General features: G+C 41.4%; 3 protein-coding genes across 9 annotated transcripts in view; 2 read left to right on the top strand and 1 right to left on the bottom strand.

Moving 5' to 3' along the window:
- ssuh2rs1 (ssu-2 homolog, related sequence 1) overlaps positions 1-6,694 on the bottom strand; it is a 33,593-nt gene extending 26,899 nt beyond the window's left edge. The window contains exons 1-2 of the mRNA XM_021566854.3: positions 6,102-6,694; positions 5,830-5,891 (exon numbers count right to left, since the gene is read on the bottom strand). Coding sequence (XP_021422529.2) covers positions 5,830-5,891; positions 6,102-6,124 — 85 coding nt within the window. The 5' untranslated portion in view covers positions 6,125-6,694. The remainder of the gene's footprint in view (positions 1-5,829; positions 5,892-6,101) is intronic.
- A 40-nt stretch (positions 6,695-6,734) lies between these two features.
- Positions 6,735-13,112, top strand: LOC110492489 (large ribosomal subunit protein eL32). Its single transcript, XM_021566855.3, has 4 exons — positions 6,735-6,771; positions 7,545-7,646; positions 7,813-7,994; positions 12,942-13,112. The coding sequence occupies exons 2-4, from the start codon at positions 7,551-7,553 to the stop codon at positions 13,069-13,071; spliced, it is 408 nt and encodes a 135-aa protein (XP_021422530.1). The 5' UTR covers positions 6,735-6,771; positions 7,545-7,550; the 3' UTR covers positions 13,072-13,112.
- Positions 13,113-15,181: 2,069 nt separating this feature from the next.
- The window catches only part of LOC110492486 (glutamate receptor-interacting protein 2), a 53,957-nt gene continuing 52,612 nt past the window's right edge, over positions 15,182-16,526 (top strand). For 5 of the 7 annotated variants that reach the window (XR_016487461.1, XR_016487459.1, XR_016487460.1 and 2 more), the window contains exon 1: positions 15,223-15,512. Coding sequence is in view for 2 of the 7 variants with exons in the window: in XM_021566848.3 (XP_021422523.2) it covers positions 15,344-15,512 (169 nt within the window). In the remaining 5 variants the exon portion in view is untranslated. Of the gene's footprint in view, positions 15,513-16,526 lie in introns of all 7 variants that reach the window. The other 2 variants (XM_021566847.3, XR_016487457.1) reach the window with 2 other exon arrangements.

Below are 16,526 nucleotides of genomic sequence, written 5' to 3'. Positions count from 1 at the left end.
TCAGGAAACAGCAGAGGGAACACCCCCCTATCCACATCGATGGAACAGTAGTGGAGAGGGTAGTAGGTTTTAAGTTCCTCGGCATACACATCACAGACAAACTGAATTGGTCCACTCACACAGACAGCATTGTGAAGAAGGCGCAGCAGCGCCTCTTCAACCTCAGGAGGCTGAAGAAATTCGGCTTGTCACCAAAAGCACTCACAAACTTCTACAGATGCACAATCGAGAGCATCCTGGCGGGCTGTATCACCGTCTGGTACGGCAACTGCTCCGCCCACAACCGTAAGGCTCTCCAGAGGGTAGTGAGGTCTGCACAACGCATCACCGGGGGCAAACTACCTGCCCTCCAGGACACCTACACCACCCGATGTTACAGGAAGGCCATAAAGATCATCAAGGACAACAACCACCCGAGCCACTGCCTGTTCACCCCGCTATCATCCAGAAGGCGAGGTCAGTACAGGTGCATCAAAGCTGGGACCGAGAGACTGAAAAACAGCTTCTATCTCAAGGCCATCAGACTGTTAAACAGCCATCACTAACATTGAGTGGCTGCTGCCAACACACTGACTCAACTCCAGCCACTTTAATAATGGGAATTGATGGGAAATTATGTAAAATATATCACTAGCCACATTAAACAATGCTACCTAATATAATGTTTACATACCCTACATTATTCATCTCATATGTATATGTATATACTGTACTCTATATCATCTACTGCATCCTTATGTAATACATGTATCACTAGCCACTTTGTTTACATACTCATCTCATATGTATATACTGTACTCGATACCATCTACTGTATCTTGCCTATGCTGCTCTGTACCATCACTCATTCATATATCTTTATGTACATATTCTTTATCCCCTTACACTGTGTATAAGACAGTCGTTTTGGAATTGTTAGATTACTTGTTGGTTATTACTGCATTGTCGGAACTAGAAGCACAAGCATTTCGCTACACTCGCATTAACATCTGCTAACCATGTGTATGTGACAAATAAAATTTGATTTGATTAGATTATTTTGCCAATTCACATATTGTGGTCTGAGTCCTCTTTGCATTCACATTGCTGTGTTTAAAAAGGAACCAATATCTTTTTTCAACATTCACGTAATGCACTCTGGGTTTTTACAAAGTGCAGGACAAGCCATTCCATCTGAACGTGCTATCGGACAGCTAGATATACCTACTTACATTTTGTAAGCTAATAGATAGCATTTAGATTTTTTTTAAATGAGGCATAGTAATTGTAATCAGAAGATACCAATAATATTTGTTAATAGTAACAGAATAAATAGCTAAATAATAACTGCAGATTAAATAATGATGTATTAAATAATATAATACTGCCCTTTAAGAGTGTGTCATGATTCTCATCAAATGTTTTCTTCTCACACTATTCAAACCCAACAATTGAATAAAGAGCTATGAAGCTCTCAGCCTATAGATAACATATTACGAACAAATAATCTGAACATCATGTCAGTATAAAACTCCACACATATTTTGGTATTTATGTGCATCCTTGAGAATCGCTAATAAATATCCAAAAACAGCGCACGGTTCTCTCTCCCACAAACCTGCACATCGTCATCTTATCTCTTTTGTGACACCAACGTGAGGGGTTATGGCAGGAGAAACAGTGTTGCAGTAGTCTAGTGTGTGGTGCGGGAATAATGACACGCTAACCTGGGGAGCTTTGTGTTCACATTGTCCTAAAAAAGGGACTGTGGAATTCAAGCGACCCAAACTCAGACCAGAGACTCAATCAAATCTTATTAGTCACATACGCCGAATACAACAGGTGTAGTGAAATGCTTACTTACAGGCCCCTAACCAACAATGCAGTTTAAAAAATACAAATAAGAAATAAAAGTAATTAAAGTGCAGCAGTAAAATAACAATAGCGAGACTATATACAGGGGGTACCGGTACAGAGTCAATGTGTGGGGGCACCGGTTAGTTGATGTAGTATGTACATGTAGGTAGAGTTATTAAAGTGACTATGCATAGATGACAACAGAGAGTAGCAGTGGTGTAAAAGAGGGGGGGGGGCAATGCAAATAGTCTGGGAAGCTATTTGATAAGATGTTCAGGGGTCTTATTTCTTGGGGGTAGAAGCTGTTTAGAAGCCTCTTGGACCTAGATTTGGCGCTACGGTATCGCTTGCTGTTTGGTAGCAGAGAGAACAGTCTATGACTAGCGTGGCTGGAGTCTTTGAAAATTTGTAAAATCATTGAGGATAACACACAAAGTCTGGGACTTTTTCCCATTGTGGTCCACTTGAGACAAGATGGATAGGAAAGATCGAACACAATTAAACACAGTATGGCATTTAGATAACAAGACCTAAAAACAAAGAAGAAGAACATCTATCTCATCATTGCAGTTACATTCACGAATGTCTTTGTTTGTTTGGACCATGATATTTCATTGTGGACACAAGGGAATTGAAGCGCTCAACCTGCTCCACTACAGCCCCGTCAATGAGAATGGGTGCATGCTCGGTCCTCCTTTTCCTGTAGTCCACAATCATCTACTTTGTCTTGATCACGTTGAGGGAGAGATTGTTGTCCTGGCACCACACGGCCAGGTCTCTAACCTCCTCCCTATAGGCTGTCTCGTCGTTGTCGGTGATCAGCCCTACCACTGTTGTGTCATCGGCAGATTTTATGATGGTGTTGGAGTCATTCCTGGAGTAAAGGAGGGGATTGAGCAAGCACCCCTGAGGGGCCCCCGTGTTGAGGATCAGTGTGGCGGATGTGTTGTTACCTACCCTTACCACCTGCTAGCGGCCCGTCAGGAAGTCCAGGATTCAGTTGCAGAGGGAGGTGTTTAGCCCCAGGGTCCTTAGCTTAGTGATGAGTTGAGGGAACTATGGTGATGGAACACTGAGCTCAATGAATAACATTCTCACATTGGTGTTCCTTTTGTCCAGGTGGGAAAGGGCAGTGTGGAGTGCAATAGAGATTGCATGATCTGTTAGGGCAGTATGCAAATTGGAGTGAGTCTAAGGTTTCTGGGATAATGGTGTTGATGTGAGCCATGACCAGCCTTTCAAAGCACTTCATGGCTACAGACGTGAGTGCCACGGGTCGGTAGTCATTTAGGCAGGTTACCTTAGTGTTCTTGGACACAGGGACCTATGGTGGTCTGCTTAAAACATGTTTGTATTACAGACTCGGACAGGGAGAGGTTGAAAAAGTCAGTGAAGACACTTGCCAGTTGGTCAGTGCATGCTTGCAGTACACATCCTAGTAATCCATTTGGCCCAGCTGCCTTGTGAATATTGACCTGTTTAAAGGTCTTACTCACATCAGCTGCGGAGAGCGTGATCACACAGTCGTCCGGAATAGCTGGTGCTCTCATGCATGTTTCAATGTTATTTGCCTCGAAGTGAGCATAGAAGTAGTTTAGCTTGTCTGGTAGGCTCGTGTCACTGGGCAGCTCTCGTCTGTACTTCCCCTTGTTGTCTGTAAAGGTTTTGCAAGCCCTGCCACATAAGACGAGCGTCGGAGCCGGTGTAATACGATTCGATCTTAGTCCTGTATTGGCGCTTTGCCTGTTTGATGGTTCGTCAGAGGGCATAGCGGCATTTCCAGGTTAGAGTCCCGCTCCTTGAAAGTGGCAGCTCTAGCCTTTACCTCAGTGCTGATGTTGCCTGTAATTAATGGCTTCTGGTTGGGGTACGTACAGTCACTGTGGGGACGACGTCATCGATGCACTTATTGATGAAGCCAGTGACTACTGTGGTGTACTCTTCAATGCCATCGGAAGAATCCCGGAACATATTCCATTATGTGCTAGCAAAACAGTCCTGTAGCTTAGCATCTGCTTCATCTGACCACTTTTTTTTATTGACAGTTACTGGTGCTTCCTGCTTTCATTTTAGCTTGTAAGCAGGAATCAGGAGAATAGAATTATGGTCAGATTTGCCAAATGGAGGGCGAGGGAGAGCTTTGTACACGTCTCTGTGTGTGGAGTAAAGGTGGTCTAGAGGTTTTTTTCCCTCTGGTTGCACATTTAACATGTGGATAGAAATTTGGTAAACAGATTTAAGTTTCCCTGCATTAAAGTCCCCAGCCACTAGGAGCGCTGCCTCTGGATGAGCTATTTCCTGTTTGCTTATGGTGCAATACAGCTCATTGAGTGCGGTCTTAGAGCCAGCATTGGTATGTGATGGTATGTAGACCGCTACGAAAAATACAGATAAACTCTCAAGGTGGATAGAGTATCTCATGATAAGCTTCCTTAGATATTGTGCACCAGCTGTTGTTTACAAATATACATAGTCCGTCACCCCTCGTCTTACCAAACGACTCTGTTCTATCCTGCCGATACAGTGTATAACCAGCCAGCTGTATGTTGATAAAGTCGTCGTTCAGCCATGACTCCGTGAAGCATAAGATATTAGTTTTTAATGTCCCGTTGATAGTTTAATTTTCCTCGTAGGTTGTTGATTTTATTTTCCAATGATTACATTTTAGCTAGTAGAACGTATGGCAGTGGGGGTTTATTCGATCGCCTACTAATTCTCATAAGGCAGCACGACCTCTGTCCTCTTTTCACGCACATGACGGGATTTGGGGAAATAGTATGTCCTTCACGTCGGGCTTGTTAAAAGGGAAAAAAAAGCTTCTGCCAGTTCATGGTGAGTAATCGCTGTTCTGATGTTCAGAAGTTATTTTCGGGCCTAAGAGACAGTAGCAGCAACATTATGTACAGAATAAGTTAAAAAAAATAAGTTACAAACAATGCAAAAAAAAAACAGTTAGTTAGGAGCATGTAAAACGTCAGCCATCTTCTCCAGCGCCATGATACATGACTGAGATGGCCATTGCAAAATTTTTATTTTTGTGGTCAATTTACCCTATATTTGTGGATTTTTATGTAGCTTGAGGTTATTGTCTTGCTGGAAGATCCACTTCCAGACTAGTTTCAGTCTCCTGGAAGAGGCAACCAGGTTTTTGGCTAAAATGTCCTGGTATGTGGTAAAGTTCATTATGCCGTTGACCGTAAAGTTCCCCAGGACAGGTGGAAGCAAAATAACCCCATAAAATCAAAGATCCACCACCATATTTTACAGTAGGTATGTGATAATTTTCTGCATATGCCTCCGTTTCTAAACACCAGACTCATCGCTGATTTGCGTGGCCAAAGAGCTCTACTTTCCTCTCATCTGACCATAGCACCGGTTCCAATCCAAGTACCAATGCTATTTAGAAAACTCCAGCCGGTACTATGGCCCAATGACATGAAAATATAGCTCTTTGGCCACACACACCAGTGGTGGGTTTGGTGTAAAAAAAATAAAAAGAAGCATACGCCGCAAAGGACCTCATACCTACTGTAAAATCACACAATTGCACTTTTATGACAGTTGCTAAACGACCTGAGTGCCAGAAAACAGCTCTGCAATTAAGGTTAGAGTTCGACTATTGGTCAAAACAAAGTGTGTACCTTGAACTCTAGTGTCATCCGATTCTAGATATAGCACCCTAGGAACTTCCGTCAGAGAGTAATTGACGAGCAAAGCCCCCCACGAATAAATCTACTTGTTTTGAATTGAAATTACACGACGTCATCATTCACAGCAGCAGAGAGCACTTCAGATGGCATTTTGACATTGAATCATTACAGCATCGGGTCTACAAACAAATATTTTATAACGTTGTATAATGTTCAGAAACTCCCACAATGATGTGGGAATTCACACGAGAGCGGCTATTATTCATCAGGTGCAAATACAACTAGTAGATAGGCTAATAATTCAACATAATACATAGACGATGAGATGGAATCACGAGATTACCTGGATTTCCTTCTGCTATTGGTGCATATCCAGGATTGGCGGTGCCATAAGACCCATAGCCGCTGTGAAGATATAACAGGTAAAGTTAAAGTAGAAGAGCAATGTGAGATTTAAATTGCTACAGACTACACGTTCTATCAAGATGTGCATTTGATTGTATCATCACAGAGGACTGTATTGGCTCTCATATATTGAAAAAGTATAGTATATATATGCTAGGCCTAATACCAATCTCCATACATACATGAATTTTACACAAATGACGTTCTCACCTTAAAATCGGGGTACTCTCCATTTCCACCTAAACTTTCACAACATTCAAAGAAATAATGCAAGTGAGAGTTGGTTCCCACCCTTGCATGTGATTTATGTAAGATTATCGTAAATCATAATACACATCCAAAAAAATCCTGTTCGTCTGTGGTTCAATGACTCGCAACTCTTCCTCTTTTTTAAACAAATCTGATGAAACACCAAAAACACAATTTCCCCTTAACAATAACTTTACACAATTTCGATTTAGGCTAAACTATGACCTATCTTGTCGTTTAGTTTCGTGTTGAGGAAGTTCCGTGGTATTTGGGACACTGATCTTGGATCAGTTTAGGTTTCTTGCTAACAATGATAATGACAATTGTTTGGGTGCTGGAAGCGGATTTTGGATCAGCTTCTTGAGAAACCAGCAACCCGTGACAGTGATGATGCGTGCCTTACACAGGGAAAGCGTTTATGGGAAACAATTTACAATTACAATGAGTCATTTTGAGGGAGATGTCCTCAATTTGACATACATAAGAACAGCTATTCAGCCTAGTGCCTACAGAAATTAAAGTACGTAACTAATCTAATTTAATTCACTACCCATAACACTTTGCGGTCCTTCCGGAAGCCCTTTTCTTCCTTTCCGCCGTTGCCGTCTCCTCCTTAAAATTATACAGGCGGGTGAGTTATCTACATCTATGTCCATCTACATATTTAGAAGACGTAATAACATATATCTAGCTCATTAATCACGTATGTGAATTCAAGTTCTACAATTTACCGCAACATTATAGGCATTGCACATTTCTAATCCCTCAAATGCCGTGGTTTTGGACGGCTTGCTTTCCCAGTGGCTAGCTAGCTACCTTTCCACACTGGTGTTTCCAATATCATAACTCTAGTTATCTTGCTAGTAGCTACGTCCATACAGTGGGGCCGACATGTTAAATAAAATATATTTTACACTTTGATTTTGCATGTTTTTTTTATAGCCAACGTTTTAGACTCGTACTGAAATGCATATCACACAAACTAGTTAGCTACGTAGCTATTTATCATATTGCCATAGCCAACAGTCAACTAACTCGCGCTAGTTAGCCCAAGCTCATGCCTTCCAACAATGTTGATTGCTTTAGAACGCACATGCTGCCTACTTCAATGGGATTGACATGTTACAAATTCATATCTTTACACTTACGGCGTCATGTGTTTACACCGTTAAGTTACCTATAACTTGTCATTGTGATACAGGGGAAATCTAAATGACTTGCATGAGTCAACTACTGGTAGCTAGTTAGCTTGTTGTTGGCCGAATTAGCTAGTCATGTAATGGTAACTAACGTTACACAGCAACTGATTGTGGATGATTTGATATGCTATAATTGTTGATGTTTTGCCAGTTTTAATTGTTGCCCGTGTGTATTTAATATTAACAAATTACCTTTCCTCCTCAGTTCACCATGGCAGCCCTCAGACCTCTTACCAAACCGAAGATTGTCAAGAAGAGGGTTAAGAAATTCATTCGCCATCAGTCTGACAGATATGTCAAGATCACGGTAAGCGCATTTGCTAAATGCATATCAAAGATGGCACTGTAATTTGTGGCGGAAACAAGGCTTTTCAAACATTGCACTTGCAGGGAGGCAAAGGACAAAGGCAGAACAGTTAGAAGGAACATTGATCCTGTAACGTCTTGTAACGTCTTTGCCTTTCTGCCTCCAGAAAAGCTGGCGTAAGCCCAGGGGTATTGACAACAGGGTCCGCAGGCGGTTTAAGGGTCAGATGCTGATGCCAAACATTGGTTATGGTAGCAACAAGAAGACCAAGCACATGCTACCCTCTGGCTTCAGGAAGTTCCTGGTGCACAACATCAAGGAGCTCGAGGTCCTCATGATGAGCAACAAGTAAGTGTTGTTGGTTAGTTTTTGTTGGTTTTTATTTTCAAGATAAAGGTACCTAAAGGGCAATATTATTCCTCATTGGGGGTATTTCCAGGTCTCCTATTTTAACTGATACCCCCCACAACATGAAGCATACTACATAGGGAAGAATATAGAAGAGAGGGCATAGTCTTAGTGGAAAGAGGATTGCGTCTGTCATGCCTGTCCACAATGGTCAGGAGCAAGTTGCAGCAGAATTTACATTATCTATAATTCGCCTCTACTCACCTTATGAGGAAAAGATCAAGTATACACCGTGCCTACCTTGGGTAGACTCTTGTAAATCAAGTATATTGCTTTGATTTTCTAATCCTGGGTACCCACAGTTATAGACCTGTACTAATACCCCTGGATGAAAGCCCCTTCCTGTTTCAGAAAGTTAACTGGGGTGTGTTCAGCAGGACGCAATGTTTTTGAACATTCAAATAGAAATGTTCTATGTAGACCGAACACGCCTCTGACATGTAAAATAAGGAATCGCGTCTCACTCTGTTCATGGCATTTTCTATCTTCAACGTTGGAGAACGTTTGGCTACTGCACATGACCTTCTATGCATTAATATGTAAATAAACAATACAATTTAAGACGGAGAATAGTATGTTCATTACCTGAGATAAATAACAAAGTGCACGCTCTCATCCACGCGTGCAACAATACTACAGCCAAAATGGGAGTCACCTAGAAAAACTTTAAATTCTAGCTCATTTTTCAAAAAACAAGCCTGAAACACTTTCTAAAGACTGCTATCTACTGGAAGCCTAAGGAACTGCAATCTGGGAGGTATTCCATTGATATTCCCAATGACAGCCATTTCAATGAGTGGTGAGCTCAAACGAGCTAAAAATCTGGATGGATTCTCCTCGGGTTTTTGCCTGCTATATCAGTTCTGTTATACTCAGACATTATTTTAACAGTTTTGGAAACCAGTGTTTTCCATCCATTACGACCAATTATATGCATATCCTAGCTTCTGGGCCTGAGTAACAGGCAGTTTACTTTGGGCACCTCAGTCATCAATACTGCCCCCTATCCCTAATAAGTTTTAGTGATAGCCTAGACTAAATACCAGACGAAAATAAACCAATTGCAAAGATGAGCAATCCAGCACGTGAAGTTATATGTATGGGTAGGAGCTACCGGAATGTCATTTTTGCAAGCGAAGGTGAACAAAAGACATTGTGCAAATGAACAAAGTTCTGCTGCATGCAGTGCTTGAACTCCAGCATGTCTGGAGTCTAGTTGCTAGGGCAACAGGTCTGCCTGCTCTGCTCGGAGAAGACGAGAGGAGAAAAAAAAGCAAGGAAATCAAGATGGCAGCTATGCAAATAACGAATCCAAAGGGCTTTTTTAAATGTTATTTTACCTTTATTTAACTAGGCAAGTCAGTTAACCTCACTAGGGTATGTGGGAAGCTAGTGTCCCACCTGGCCAACATCCAGTGAAATTGCAGAGCGCCAAATTCAAATACAGAAATACTCATAAAAATTCAGAAAATATACTTTTATTTTACATAGGTTTAAAGATGAACTTCTTGTGAATCCAACCACGGTGTCAGATTTATAAAATGCTTTACGGCGAAAGCATATCTCACGATTATTTGAGAACATCGCACAGCAGACAAATCATTACAAACAGTAACCAGCCAAGTAGAAGAGATACACACGTCAGAAATAGAGAAAATGAATCACTTACCTTTGATCTTCATATCGTTGCACTCAGACATTAATTTACTCAAATGTTTGTTTTGTTCGATAGTCTCTTTATATGATTTGATTTATATCCAAAAACCTCAGTTTGCGCGTTTTCTTCAGTAATCCACCGGTTCAAGTGCAGTCACAACAGGCAGACAAAAAAATCCAAATTGTATCCGAAAAGTTCACAGAAACACATCAAACGATGTTTATATTCAATCCTCGGGTTGTTTTTAGCCTAAATAATCGATAATATTTCAACCGGACAATAACGTCGTCAATATAAAAGAGAAACGCGAATGGCACTTTTTAAAATTTTATTTTACCTTTTATTTAACTAGGCAATTCAGTTAAGAACAAATTCTTATTTTCAATGACGGCCTAGGAACAGTTACAGCCTGTTCAGGGGCAGAACGACAGATTTGTACCTTGTCAGCTCAGGGGTTTGAACTTGCAACCTTCCGGTTACTAGTCCAACACTCTAACCACTAGGCTACCCTCTCTCGGTCGCGCGCATGAAAAAGCTCTGACACTGGAGGATCCACTCATTCCGACTGCTCTTACTCCCCCATTTTTCAGAATACAAGCCTGAAACAATTTCTAAAGACTGACATCTAGTGGAATGCATAGGAACTGCAATTTGAGTCCTAAGTCAATGGATACTGTAATGGCATTCAATAGAAAACTACAAAACAAAAATCCTACTTCCTGGATGGATTTTTCTCAGGTTTTCGCCTGCCAAATCAGTTCTGTTATACTCAGACTATTTTAACAGTTTTGGAAACTTTAGTGTTTTCTATCCAAATCTACCAATTGTATGCATATTCTATCTTCTGGGCCGGAGTAGCAGGCAGTTTAATTTGGGCACGCTTTATATCCAAAATTCTGCCCCCTACCCTAGAAAAGTTAAGAACAAATTCATATTTTCAATGATGGACTGGGAACAGTTGGTTAACTGCCTTGTTCAGGGGCAGAATGACAGATTTTTACCTTGTCAGCTCGGGGACTCGATCTTGCAACTTTTCGGTTACTAACGCTCTAACCACTAGGCTACCTGCCGCTGCTTTTTCTTCTCAAACATGGCAGAAAGCAAACAAAAAAAATGATTCTTAAGTCAACCACTTAGCATGTTAAACTAGGGGTCATCTTAGTGCATAATTCTGTGTTTTTCATGCAGGAAATAAAGGAAACTTATCTTTCTGCTTTTATTTAAACACCGATCTAAAATGCTTTTTATTTATACACTGAACCAAAATATAAACGCAACATGCAACAATTTCAAAGATTTTACTGAGTTAGAGTCCATAAGGAAATAAGGAAATTAAAATAAATTCATTAGACCCTTATCTATGGATTTCACATGCCTGGTCACAGATGCCCCCCAAAAAAGGTAGGCGCCGTGGATCAGAGAACCACTCCTAATCTGCTGTGACCACCATTTACCTCGTGCAGCGTGACACATCTCCTTTGCATAGAGCTGATCAGGTTATTGATTCTGGCCTGTGGAATGTTGTCCCACTTAAATGGCTGTGGGAAATTGCTGGCATTGGCAGGAACTGGAACACGCTGTCGTACACGTCGATCCAGGGCATCCCAAATGTGCTCAATGGGTGACATGTCTGGTGAGTATGCAGGCTATGGATGAACTGGGACATTTTCATCCGTTGTGCAAATCTACAATTTTATCAGCAGTCTGGGTGGCGAAGAAGTGAAGGGTGAAGAAGCGGGGTGTGGAAGTCCAGGGCTGGCGTGGTTACATGCGGTTGAGGCCGTTGGACGTACTCTCAAATGATTTTGGAGGTGGCTTATGGTAGAGAAATGAACATTCCATTCTCTGGCAACAGCTGTGGTAGACATTCCTGCATTCATTCAACATGTCAAATGCAGGCTCCCTCAACTTGTGACATCTGTGGAATTGTGTTGTGACAACTGCACATTTTAGTGGGCTTTTATTGTCCCCAGAAGAAGGTGCACATGTTTAATGAACATGCTGTTTAATCAGCTTCTTGATATGCCACACCTGTCAGGTGGATGGATTATTTTGGCAAAGAAAATGCTCAGTAACAGGGATGTAGACCCATTTGTGCATTGTTTTTTTTAAGCTAAATAAGCTTTGTTTCATCTTTATATTATTTCAGTTCCTGAAACATGGGACCAACACTTTGTTTCATTTATATTTTTCTTCCGTGTATTTTCTGTGACAAAGAACTATAGTTGCATGTCCCTGATAACGCTGTTGAAGTAAAACACTGTCTTCATATATAAAACGTAACCCGTGTCAATACACAGCTGGACTCACCTGCTCCTGCTTTCTCCTTTTGTGCTATTTACAAACAAACACGTGACTGGCTCAACTTCTGGGGAACTAAGTAAGCTTCATAATGTGACTGGTGTAATAAGAAACCGATTGGATTTATATTCTAACGCATTGCAAAAGTTCACTGCAGGTATTTACTTTAAATAGCTACAAATTATAATGTTTTGAAAAACAGTTTCTACGGTATTGAAGAAACATTCCGTAGCTATTTCCAAATGCCCCAGTATATGGTATACCACTCTTTCCCACTGTTTCCCAACCCTAGTCCTCAAGTAACCCCAACAGTAAACATTTTTATTGTAAACCTGGGCAAGCACACCTGATTCAACTTGTAAACTAATCAACAAGCCCTCATTGAGCTGAGTGAGGTGTGTTTGTTCAGGGCTACAATGAATGTGTACTGTTGGTGGAATTTGAGGACCAGGGTTGGGAAACACTGCGGTATATAGCCTAAGCCTACTTCAGTCTCCAGCACACTGGTTGTTTTTTTTCTCTTTACTTGTCAAATGTATGAGTGCTTGTGTGGTTGAACATCCAAACGTTGCCCACATATGAAAACGTTACCTAATTGGTACAACAGCAACAAACGTTTGAGGGTAGTCATGCACAAAGTAAACGGCAACAGTGTGCCACTTTTCACAACTGTGCTGAAGCACAAGGTTAGATTTCTCTGCGATTTTTGTCCTGTAGCTATCACATTGAAGCAACGTGAAGCACACCTCTACACATGCACAGATACTTAGTGTAACTGTGAGGGCAAAGTCTTGCATTGCGCTGCTCATAGCAACATAATGTTGTCTCACTGAAACAATCCTCTCCTTCTCTCCCTGTGCCATTCAGTCTCCAGTGTGTATGGTAGTTGGTAATTATCTTGCCTCTAACCATCTTCTCCCCCTCCGTAGGACCCACGCTGCTGAGATCGCCCACAACGTGTCTTCCAAGAACAGGAAGCTGATTGTGGAGAGGGCAGCCCAGCTGGCCATCAAGATCACCAACCCCAATGCCAGACTCCGCAGCGAGGAGAACGAGTGATCCAGACATTATTTTCTTAATAAAACAGATTTTTAAATGTGCTTTTGTCTCAACAATTTCTTACCTATTCCTTTTCCCATAGTGTGTTTGTTTATGGCCCCCTCAAGAATTTAAAAGCAATGGATGAAAGCAAAGGTGGGTGAGATTCATGACACCAGTCCCTCCCTTTAAAATCCATGAGGAGAATTCACACTGGAGCCAAGGGTAGAAAATAGATATGAAGTACTGGTAGCGCCCTGCAAGGGCATTCATTTTAACCCCTACCCATGTGCACTACGTTCAGGCCCTACCAAAGCCCGGTTGCTTCAGCCAAATGTAAGGCCCAGACCTGCCCCAAATCAGAAATGACTGTCAGTATATCCATTAGCTACTCTGTCACTCAATCCCTGCATGCACTCTGCTCTTGGCAGCTCTGAGTAATAGTAAGGTCTGCTTGGGCTCAATGAAGAGACATGAGAGCTGTTAGCTACTTTTCATCACTAAACTCCCAACTCAAGGAACATCAATTTCTGTTAAACAATGTCATATTTGATGAGGTTGAAGCACTTCTGTCACCATGTTATGATCTTAGTCAGATATTGCTGTACTTCACAGCGGAGCATGAGCAAAGGGCACAGCTTCAAAATGTGATACCCGAGCCCTGCCCGTACCCTAGTTATTGATGGAAAAAACAGGCCCTAACCCAATATGTTGGGGCCCGTCGGGTAGCAGAGCTCTTGCTGCTGAAGTACAAGCAGTTAGCCACACTCACATTAACATCTGCAGCTGGTTCTGAGATTTCTCTGAAACAATTGAAGGTGTAACATTCCAGTGCACCTTTGTGAGAAGGGAGCTATGAACGTCTTATGATGTTTAGCTCAATATTTTTATTCAGCTAACACTTTCACACCCAATCTTGCTTGAAGTCCTACTTGTTAAGAGTCCTATAGATCAGACCTGGTTGTATCTGTATAAAATCTGGTAAAGTAATGTCTCGGAAGCAGTGGAATCTAGTCTTCTAATACAACGCAAAAAGATACTGTAAGACCACATTTGTTTTGTAGAATATGTCAATGTCTCACTGGAGTCCAGTGATCTGTGCTACACAGTGGGCATTTTAGACAAGTGTCTAGACTGTAACTATGGGATAGCACTGTACTTGGCCCAAGCACATGCATCAGTGTGTTTGTCGTACTTCAGCCTGTCATGCTGGCATCCTTGCCAACACCCAGCAATGATCCAGGCTGCTCCTTATTCTGGTTCTGCCAACAGGATCTAGAACAAAAACAATGGAGACTTTTTAGAGAATTCTTTACATTGCAACTTCCATCTGATATGCTACCAACAGTGATTTTATTATGAGGATCACAGACGATGGATGGTTGGATCCTCTTTAGGATCTTTGAATATCAATAAGAACATGTTAATACATTTGTTGTCATGTCCGGCAATCAAAACAAACTACTCGATCAACATGAATGCGATTTGAATTTAACCAATTTAGCCAATGGTTTAAAGCCCATCTGAAGAGACCAAAACCAGATTCTTTCCAATCAAGATTCATCTTGATTAAATGGCAATTAATTGAAGATTTAACACAGCTTTGAAGCTTTCTGCTGAATGTATTAGATTAAACCAAACCAGTTCTTCTACACAGAAATGACTTTAATGTATTGTCTGCGTATGACAGCTGTATTTTGGGCCTCATACCCTCAACCGCATACGGTATTGTTAGAATTACAAAAATTGACAATCACGTTTAGATTTTGTAATTCTGAAATGCTATGTTTTGGGTAGCATGAATAAATAGCCAGTGTCGTCTACAGCCAGCCTCCTGGGGTGAAAGTTTCCATTGCGTTCTGGCAGGCAGGCTGTGCCATCTCTGCAGCCTTTAGCTCCCATCCATCTGTTCATGTAAAATAAATTGATCCAAAGCACACACAATAATAGACATTATATTTACGTTATCATACCTGGAATGAATCAGTTTTTTGTTTTCATGTAGTTTTAATGTCATGTGTGTGTGTGTGTTGCAAGAGAGACAGACACTGATGGGTTTATAAATATACATAGGTTTATGCAAATTCGTGATCTTTTATCTTTCCTAGCATCCCCCTGTTCTCCATCTGGTATTTTAAGGCTGATTCAGACACACCTGAGAATGTTGGAACTGCTCCAGTTAGGGTGGGGATTGTGGAGACATGAGGACAGAGCTAGAAGAAACAGTGTGAGGTAAACAGAGAGCAATAGAAAGGAGAAAGATCATTCTATTTTTCCTTCCAGTGACTAGAGAATGAACATGGCAGGCAGAGTGATATGTGGTAAGGGACACACGGCCAACCCAAAGCTCTTCACCCCGGCCTTCTCTCAGACAGATTCCATCAGGAAAGGAGGAGGGAAGAGGAGGATGTTCTCCTTTTCACTACGGTGTCGACTCGGAATCATCAGAGGGAGGACCAAAGGTAATGCAATTAGAACGCGTACATAGTTTCTTCATACTTTTTAATCAAATCCAAACTGCCCCTAGGTCATTGGGTTTTTATCTACTGCTATTGTATTGTGTGTACTGCTTCAGCGGATGTGGTTGCAAGTTCAAATCCCCGAGCTGACAAGGTACAAATCTGTCGTTCTGCCCCTGAACAGGCAGTTAACCCACTGTTCCTAGGCCGTCATTGAAAATAAGAATTTGTTCTTAACTGACTTGCCTTGTTAAATGAAGGTAAAAAAACAAAAAAACAACAAGTGTATTACTGTCCTGAGAGGGTGCACCGGTGCAGGAGATTTATCAACCTGGCACGCCGACTGCTGTACATTAGTCAGTAGTCAGCTCCCATGTGATGTAGTCGAAGGATTGTATTCGCCTAATGTATACCAGTATCTGCTTGTAATGAAAGAGATTAACCTTTTTGAATGACAGTGGGCCAAGTGTGAGAGCTGACGTTCCTCTAAAATGATAGGGGTGAGATCCCGGTAGTTAAGAGTAATAGCAGAATGATCACTTATGAATCACTTGATTAGGGATTTGCATACGAATTTCTCTTCTCATGTTTATTCTGTTTTGTCAAAATCTATTAATAGGATAACCTATTTTAAACATGATATTAAGTGACTTTCCTCAAATAGAGACATATTTGACCTTTGTTTGACGTTTGGCCTACCTTGCAGGTGAACATTGTACTGTGGTTATGTGATCATGTCTCCATGAATTATGACTGAGTCATGTTCACCGCCCCTGGCCCATGGTGTCAGAAAATCCTGTGATCTGTGTGTTGACTCGAGTCTCTTTAATCTCTATTGCATTCAGTTGGTAGATGTATTTGCAACTACAGCTGATAGCCATAAGATGGCAGTATGACCACCTACGTGATATAAAATGTACTGCACTAGCCTTGGTTGGGGAATATTTTATATTATATCTTCACTGTACTTTCACATCTTATATGAGAGGTTAGTCTTTCACTCGGGTACTTGTCAAG

This window comes from Oncorhynchus mykiss, chromosome 16 (assembly GCF_057628025.1).
Source record: "Oncorhynchus mykiss isolate SJ-2025 chromosome 16, ASM5762802v1, whole genome shotgun sequence".
Lineage (NCBI taxonomy): Eukaryota > Metazoa > Chordata > Actinopteri > Salmoniformes > Salmonidae > Oncorhynchus > Oncorhynchus mykiss.
The sequence above is the reverse complement of the archived record's forward strand: the minus strand, read 5'-3'. Positions and strand labels throughout refer to the sequence as shown.

What these genes read in the sequence shown, in the direction of transcription:
- LOC110492489 (XM_021566855.3), top strand. Translation starts at nt 7,551, where the DNA reads ATGGCAGCCCTCAGACCTCTTACCAAACCGAAGATTGTCAAGAAGAGG. An exon ending in ACAGATATGTCAAGATCACG is followed by an intron (nt 7,647 to 7,812) that starts GTAAGCGCATTT and finishes TTCTGCCTCCAG; the next exon opens with AAAAGCTGGCGTAAGCCCAG. An exon ending in GTCCTCATGATGAGCAACAA is followed by an intron (nt 7,995 to 12,941) that starts GTAAGTGTTGTT and finishes CCCCCTCCGTAG; the next exon opens with GACCCACGCTGCTGAGATCG.